Source organism: Oryzias melastigma, linkage group LG24 (assembly GCF_002922805.2).
Source record: "Oryzias melastigma strain HK-1 linkage group LG24, ASM292280v2, whole genome shotgun sequence".
Lineage (NCBI taxonomy): Eukaryota > Metazoa > Chordata > Actinopteri > Beloniformes > Adrianichthyidae > Oryzias > Oryzias melastigma.
Window position 1 is genome coordinate 23,066,316 of NC_050535.1, and position 8,644 is coordinate 23,074,959.

At 36.9% G+C, this 8,644-nt stretch overlaps 1 protein-coding gene across 1 annotated transcript in view; it reads left to right on the forward strand.

Moving 5' to 3' along the window:
• Nucleotides 1-8,370, forward strand: part of LOC112137669 (cadherin-1) — a 15,301-nt gene extending 6,931 nt beyond the window's left edge. The window contains exons 2-15 of the mRNA XM_036210626.1: nucleotides 26-166; nucleotides 460-615; nucleotides 2,143-2,284; nucleotides 2,990-3,162; nucleotides 3,782-3,910; nucleotides 4,142-4,327; nucleotides 4,481-4,725; nucleotides 5,093-5,235; nucleotides 5,996-6,087; nucleotides 6,173-6,305; nucleotides 6,513-6,737; nucleotides 7,249-7,391; nucleotides 7,472-7,615; nucleotides 7,703-8,370. Coding sequence (XP_036066519.1) covers nucleotides 44-166; nucleotides 460-615; nucleotides 2,143-2,284; nucleotides 2,990-3,162; nucleotides 3,782-3,910; nucleotides 4,142-4,327; nucleotides 4,481-4,725; nucleotides 5,093-5,235; nucleotides 5,996-6,087; nucleotides 6,173-6,305; nucleotides 6,513-6,737; nucleotides 7,249-7,391; nucleotides 7,472-7,615; nucleotides 7,703-7,921 — 2,253 coding nt within the window. The 5' untranslated portion in view covers nucleotides 26-43 and the 3' untranslated portion in view covers nucleotides 7,922-8,370. The remainder of the gene's footprint in view (nucleotides 1-25; nucleotides 167-459; nucleotides 616-2,142; nucleotides 2,285-2,989; nucleotides 3,163-3,781; nucleotides 3,911-4,141; nucleotides 4,328-4,480; nucleotides 4,726-5,092; nucleotides 5,236-5,995; nucleotides 6,088-6,172; nucleotides 6,306-6,512; nucleotides 6,738-7,248; nucleotides 7,392-7,471; nucleotides 7,616-7,702) is intronic.
• The last annotated feature ends 274 nt before the right edge of the window (nucleotides 8,371-8,644 follow it).

The window sequence follows — 8,644 nt, forward strand, 5'->3', positions numbered from 1 at the left end:
ATAATATTGTATTGTTTGTTTTTAGACTGCGGGACATCCAGACATGGCAGTCCTTTTTTTTCCCAAGTTGAGAAATGGATTGAGCAGGAGGAAGAGAGACTGGGTTATCCCTCCTATCAATCATCCTGAGAATCACAATGGACCCTTTCCATTTAAAATGGTTCAGGTAAGGAACGTCAAAATGTACTACATAACAGCTATTTCTTTTTTGGATAAGTTATTTGATTTATTCATTTATTTTGGTTTTTAGTTTGGTCAAATTCTTAAGTATTTCGTCAAATTAAAAAGTCGAATTCAAAAGTTACAATACTTAAAGTTGCAATTGCAAAGCTGTAATAAAAAATCTGCCTTTGTCTCGAATTTTAATGAGATATTTTAACCTGATTTGATTAATGTTTGTCTGCTAAAGTAAAGTTAGTCTTGTTGTCGTGGGTTTTTAATGAGTCCTGGTTTGTTCAGATTCGCTCCAATGAGGACAAAATAAAGACGATCACCTACAGCATCACGGGTCCAGGAGCTGATGAAGATCCAGTAGGACTCTTTACAATGGACAAAAACACCGGGGACCTCTATGTTCATCAGAGACTCGACAGAGAGAAACAAGCACGCTATAAGGTAAGAATGAGGTACGGTTTTAAAAAAAAAAAAATCTAACTTTTTTTTTTGTAGTTTCCTCTTGCCAGTGTTGGTGTAACGGATTAAAAAGTAACAAATTACTGTAATTGAATTACTTTTGTCAGTAACGAAGGAACGTAAGAAATTACAGGTCAAATTTCAGTAAAAAATTACAATTACTGGACTGTAGAAAGTAAACCCTCGTTTATCCGTTACTTTGGTTTTGAAGGCTCTGACATTTTCTCTTGGTTAAATAAAACAAAACGGAGAAGGAAAAAAAGCAACCGGCACACATGCACGAGCACGCATTCCACTGCAAAGTGGGGGTTATCGGTCAATGTCATTGACTGTAAAAATAATATACAGTCAATGGTCAATGTCCAGACACGCCCGGGATGCTGTGATCCCAGTGCCTAAATTAAAAATCCTATAAGAGACTGAGAACCTGCGAGGAGACTAGAGGAGACTTCTCATGTCCATGTCCAGCCCAGTCTCAGTAAAATGCATACATATGCCACGATTTGGGAAATACCGTGTCCGTGTCAGACTCCCACACACACAGGTGAGCAGCAGAGACCCGCCCCGATGCAACACGAGCTCCCGCTCATTCCTGGAAGTCATCATATATTGATTCTTTTACCTGTTCTTCCTTTTTTTTTCACACTGACCTGTCAATATGAGTTTGCACCTTGACTGTAAAAGATTTAAAGTTAATAGTCTTCGCTGTTTGCGTTTACGCTGAGCTGAAGAGGGAGGGGCGAAAGCTCGCAACACCTGCAGGTGCACGGAGAGCGCGCACTTGCACAAGTAAGAGACATATACAGCAATAAGTTGTTTCACTTTAAATAAAAAAACAATGAATCAAGTCAAAAGTTGAATGGTAATAGAAGTCATTTTATCATTATTCTAATTACATTTTATCTGAAGTTAATAAATAAAAGCATCCAATCAACATTCCTAAATAAAAGTACTTATTAGTAGTAGTACTAATTCATTTTGTGCATAATTTTATATTATCGATTATAATGAAGCAACAAAACAATCTGAAGAGATGTTCTTCATGAAGCCGGTTCTCTAACAAGAGCTGGAATCACTATCTCTAGCCCCGCCCCCTACTGTCAGAATGACTTTTTGTATTTCAGAAGGAGAAAGCAACTGCTTGAGGCATCAAACAACAGTTATTTATGTTTTCATAAGACTTGGTTTTAGATTTAATGTATGTATTCAGTTTTTATTTCCATATCTCTTTTAGCAGTGGCATTGACCACATACAGTATGATGTAACTTTTGTGCCATTTTTCACACTGCTGTCTGATTTCAGTGATGAATATCACGGAGGAGATTTACTTAAAAAGATCCCTCCAGTTTGCTGTCAAAACGGCTTTCTTATTGACGATGTCATGAACATTGTATTAAATAAAACCGATTATATCAACGGTTTAGGTGTTTTTTTTTTTTAACAATAAATTTGATCTCACAGTTTGTATTGATGTTTCCTGCATGGTAACACGTTCTATTATTTTGTAGCTGATGGCACATGCTGTTGCTGAGTCGAACACTGCAGAGGATCCCATGGAAATTATCATCAATGTAATTGACATGAATGACAACAAACCTCTTTTTGAACAGTCATCCTATGTGGGAGAAGTTGCTGAATCCTCACCAAAAGGTAACATCAGTGGATCATTTGTAATAGACGTGTAAACAAATAATAGTTTTTCTGTCCGTATCTTATCCTTTTGTGTGTTAAGCTGGTCAAACAGTTGAATACAGAACAGATCTCGTTAATTGTTATAAAAGTCCAGTGAACAAAACAGAATCAGATGAAGTAAATAATTTGGTTGATGGTGGTGAAGCTGAACTACACAAGTTTTATTGACAGAAAGCATTTTCTTTTTATACTGTGGTAAATGTTCACCTTCAAAGAGTTTTGTTTTTCCACTGAACTGAGTTCTGACATCCATTACTCCTGTTCTCCAAAACACGTTACTTTTGCTCAATGTTGGTGGGAAAATTCTTTCCCAAAAGTTGTGTTTTTTTCTAGAAGTGAGCAGATTTCAGAGCTGCAGGTGAATCTCCAATGTGATTCAGACAGTTTCTTTAAGATGGAAGCAGAATGAAACTGAAGTGTGTTAAGTTTGTTTTAGGTGTACTGATGTGTCCTCATGGCTGCATAGTCAAAGCATGAATTACTGGTGAGACCAGATGGCAGAAATGGTTATAACCGCTATTATAGATATTAACGTTCATTTTAAACCTTTTGATCACTTCCTTTGACAGAGTAGAGAATTGAAAATCTTGTGGCCCAAAACACAGGATGGAATTTTTCATCAAATTCTGGTTTCAATTGTGCTGTAATGTTTGACCTCTTCAGGGACTACAGTGATTCAGGTTTTAGCCACTGATGCTGATGAGCCAGGAAATGACAACTCGATTATCAAATACACTATTCTGAGCCAGGAACCAAAGCTACCCAGTGACCATATGTTTGTCATTAACACCAACAATGGAGCCATCATGGTTGAAGATGCTGGTTTGGACAGAGAGGTAATGCTTTGGAAATACATCTTCTTAAAAGAGCATTTGCTTAGCTTATATATATATATATATATGTATATATATATATATGTCTTTACTTTTTATTTACTTTATTGTATATATATATATATATATATATATATATATGTCTTGGGCAAGACACTGAGCCCCAAATGGTCCCTGATGGGTCCCTGCCAGTGTTTGGCAGCGGAGCCACATTCTGTATGTGAATTGGTGAATGGGTCAGCGACTGTAAAGCCCTTCGGACCTTCCAAGGAAGGCAGAAAGTGCTATACAAGTATATGACGTACAAGCCATTTAACAATATATATATATATATATATATATATATATATATATATATATATATATATATATATATATATATATATATAGTTTTGAATAACTGACAGTCAGATATATGTATTTAATTCAATAAACATCTTTAAAAGTTTCACCTTCTGTTTTTATTATTTTATTAATCATAAGAACAATTCAGATTTTTAGTAACTTTGAATTTTCATTGTTTTCAAAATGATTATTTATGTCTCTGTTACTCCAAGGTTGCAGGGAAAAAACTTTCTTTGAGCTGTTTCAAACTTATCATGATGATGTTGTGCTTTAACAGGCGTATCCTGAGTACACTCTGGAAATACAGGCAGCAGATCTGAGAGGAGAAGGATTAACTGGAAAAACAAAAGTAGTTTTGAAAGTGACGGATAGAAATGACAACGCTCCAGTCTTTCCTGAATCTACTGTGAGTACAACACATTACTGTACAATTAACATTAACATGTCAAAGTTTTTTAACAAATTAAAATTTTATTTGAGTAAATAAAGGCTTTTATTTCTTTATAAAGAGCATTAAGGTCATACTGCAGGAAATTTCTCCGTCTTTTGCTGGATAACTTTCGTTAATATTTTATGTTTTATATTTTGGTTTTGTGAGCAAACACTCTTTGAACTTTCATTATTTTATCTTTTCCAGTATCAGGGATCAGTTGATGAAAACGCAGTGGGGGTTCAGGTTGTTAAATTGTCAGTAACTGATAAAGATGAACAGAACGCCCCAGCATGGAACGCCAAGTTCAAGATTATCAGTGGAGATCCTGAGAAGTTGTTTTCCATAGAAACAGGATCAAACAAACAAGAAGGAATCATCAAAACTGCTCAGGTAAAATCAAAGATTTTTCTGAAGGATCCTGTTTTTAAGTTGAACACACTGTTTTTGTTTAAAAAGTAAAGTTTAATACTCAGCATATGTACAGAGGTTTTGGGTCGAAGCTGTCCTTCACACTGATAACTGCTGTTTTTCTTCCAACATTAGGGACTGGACTTTGAGAAAAGCAGAACACACACTCTATCTGTTATTGTGGAGAACGACGTTCCTTTTGCCGTTGAAGTGACCACCTCCACCGCCACAGTGGTGGTGACCGTGAAGGACGTCAACGAGCCTCCAGTCTTTAAAGAAAAGGAGATGTTGGTTCATTTTCCTGAAAACTTACCTGTGAACAGTGTGATCACAAAGTGTGAGGCGGAAGACCCAGACTTTGCACGTGAAAACACTGTGAAGTACGTGCTTTTTTCTCTAATTTGTTTTACTTTATTCTAAATATTAATAAAGTGCATGATAGTTTGCATATATTTCTACTGCTGTGAAATTGAAACTTAGAATAAAAAATGTTGTTAAATGAGTCAGTAAATCAAATTTTGATAATTTTAAGTCTCTAAATCTAACTTTTTCATATAATAAAATAGTCTGTCTTTTGTGTATACCATTGGTTTACATACAGTAGTTTCATGTTGTGAACATTTCTTGTTTTTAGAATCATACAGACACAAAGATTCTTTAAAAAAAAAATCATTTTCAGTGCCCTGAAAATGTATAGACATGATTTCTGTAACAGATCCACCATTCAGTTCTCATTTTGATGTGCAGGTATAAAATAATTGATGACCCTGAAGGCTGGCTGAAAGTGGACGAGGATACAGGGCTGGTGAAGGTGAAAACCCTCATGGACAGAGAGTCTATTCGTGTGACGGACAATAAATACACGGCGCTCATCGGTGCTTATGACAACGGTAGGTGGAAATAGAGAGAAAAATCATGGATTATTTATTTATTTTTGTGAAGTAAGATTTTATGTTTAAAAAAAAAAGTTTTTTTTTTTAAGTTGCCCTCTGAGTGAAGTGCACAAACTGAACTTCTGTGCTGCAGAAAAAAAAACTAATGTTTTCCAGACATTTTTAAAAACAAAAATATCGGCCATCGACAGGTTAAAGTTTTTATTTGCAAGTCTTTAGTAAACAAAAAATGATAATGTGATAGAAACTAAAAAAGAAGGAGCAAAAAGGAGGAATAAAAAAAATCAGAATAGAAACACCAATAGGGTAAAAAAATCTGTGCAAACATTAAACAAAAAAATTCATATAAATTAAAGGAAGTCATTTTTAAAAGTATTTTCTTGTTTGGAGAAAATGTAATATCTTTATTGCTGGCAATGGAACAGACCATTTCACTAGCTAAGTGTCAGTTATCTGCAGAACAATGCTCGGCCACTAGTTATTCCTGTTTAGAACTCTTGATGACCCTTCAGTCTTGTTTACATTTATCTACACAACATGTTTAATTAACAAAGAAAATATCTTGTAGCTGATTACTATTCTGTGGAACTTATTATTACATGTTGTAAAAAATTACTAGCTGCAGAGAGACTGCTTCTCTTTATAGACATTTATCATTTCAAATTTGTTTAAAGCATCACAGTTTTAAGTATAATATTACATATTTTTTAGGAGAAAAAGCTGCTCCTGTTCATGCTTATCTGTGATCTCAAAATAGATCCAGTCCCAGCCACTGGAACTGGCACGTTGATCATTACGCTTAAAGATGTCAACGACAACGCCCCAGTAATTGAAGAACGGAAAGCGATGGTGTGTGTTTGCTTCTTTAGAGCCAATTGGGTTTTGATTTTGAGGAAGAACTGCTTTGAGCCTGACTGTGATTGTGTTTTCTCAGGTTTGCAGGAAAGCTCGCATTCCTACACTGCTGACTGTTTTGGACAAAGACGAAGCCGCTCATTCTTCTCCTTATAATGTGGCGGTACATGAGAAGTTTCAAGCCAACTGGACGGCACAGATGAACAAAACCAGTACGATTGCTGTCCATGTTTGAGAAAAAAGCACAGCTTTATTTTTTTTATCTTCCCCTTGGTCTCTAATGCTCTTTGCATAAACGAAATCCTGAAATCATTTAGCAGTTTGTTTGTTGTGTGTGTTTTTTTTTAATGGCAACAGAATGTGGAACTAATGCACAGGTTCATCTGAAACTGAACTCTTGTCCCTTTTCTGTCTTGTAGGAACCGGAATTGAGTTGACTTTGAAAAAGTCTGACATTCCTGCCGGAATTTACAAAGTGATCCTGAGGGTTGCAGACCGCGATAACCTGGAGCAAGACAGCTCCATAAATGTAGAAGTGTGCGACTGTGCAGAAAATGGAGTTTGTCTTGGGTCTAGAAAGGGCGTTGAAGAAGCAATGTCATCATATATTTGGGGAATACTTGGAGCTGTGCTGCTGCTGCTGGGTGAGTACAAGTTTTTCAGAAATGAATGAATGCATTCTGTTGATGGAGCCTTTTGGGTCTTTTTTTCTTCTAATATAAAAATAAAATCTTTCAAAAAAAAATCGGAGCACAGACGGTAGTTGCATTCACTACCCATAATAATGCTTGTCATAAATCCCAATGACTTAAAATAACAAGGGGGAAGGGCAGTCGGGGTGAGAAAATTTTTGAGTCAGTCACAAATGCTGAACTGAAAGGAACCATTTATGGGACTAATGATATTGGAATTCTTTGATTATCAAAATGCTCAATGATCCAAATGTCAGCAGAGCAGCTCATGTTGGGCGTTTTGAACAAAAAAGAACATGTCATAGAGCTGCTGGGTGGGAAGATGAAGGGAGGACCAAAAAGTGTGATGCAGGTGACAGATTTCTGTCTCCATGGCAATGTTGCATTGCACTGTGTTATTGACTTTAATGATGACAAACAAACCAGTCAACCAGCTTCCATTAAATAAAGCTTTTCATTTCAGTAATTGCGATTTTGGGATTGTATGTATACAAAAGACACAAGGGACAACAGAAAGAGGACGAAAAGGACAAACTAATTAAGGACGAACTAATGAGAGACAGCATCTTCCACTACGCTGAGGAAGGAGGTGGAGAAGATGATCAGGTAAACACTAGAGATCTGACAAAACACCTATGCTGGCAGGATTTTGTGACTAAATTAGAACCTGTTCTCTTGTTCCTCAGGACTTTGATCTGAGCGTTCTCCACTATGGCCTCGACAACAAACCTGATGTATTGCGAAGTGACATGATGCCTTCGACCATGTCCCGCCCCACATACCGAACTTTGCCTGCTAACCCAGATGAAATTGGCAACTTCATTGATGACGTAAGTGATGCAACCAAGCCTCTGTAGGGACTTTGTTTTTCTTGAAATAATTTTAAAATGTCCTTTTTTTGTTTTACCATCTTCCAGAACTTGAAGGCAGCAGATGAAGACCCTACCGCGGCCCCCTACGACTCTCTCCTGGTGTTTGACTACGAGGGCGGGGGCTCGGACGCTGGAAGCCTCTCATCTGGGAACTCTAGCAACAGCGGAGATCAGGACTACAACTGCCTCAACGAGTGGGGCCCCCGCTTCAAGAAGCTGGCTGACATGTATGGGGGAGGAGAAGATGATGACGACATGCTGTGAAAGACTTGGTTGATGACCCCACACAGAAACAACCCATAGTGTTTAGTTTTCAGTGACAAGCTCTTTGCAGCTTCCTCCCACAGGCTTTATGGGCTCTTTTGGTGCTCTAAGTTGTACAGATGTTGGTCTTTTTTTATTTTTCTGGAACTTTCTGGGGATTCTAAATGCACTGGTAATGGTGGGATCTCATTTAAAAAGTACAGTGGTTTGCTTTCCAGGTTTCTATTTTTGCTTTTAAGTTTCAGGTCCATTAAAACTGTTTGTGAACTAATTTGGAATGAAATGAAATCCAGCCAGCCATCACTAAAGAGCTGCATGAGTTTAATAGACATGTTTTGTTTTTAGCTTGCTGCTGCAGCTTTTAATGGGAATCAAGAAGATTTTTTGATTTGTATGTGGGTATGGATTCAACTGTAACTGCTCTCTCTTACTAGCCTTATTTACAAGTCATTAAAAAAAAATTACAAAATTTACAACCTCTGCCTTTTTTTTCCCAAACATATACTGTTGGTTCAACTTATGTTCACACCGCTTTCAGCAACTCACAATCAAGTGACCACTTCTTATGGAAAGTCCATTTAAATTTGCAAAACTCGTGTCCATGCATTGTTTTTACAACCGTGTTCAGGCTCCATGTACAAAACATGCTGCCATTGAATGCTTGTTGAAAGTGAAACCAGGTTGAACTTTGACCAATCAGGGATTATGATTTGGTAGTGAAGT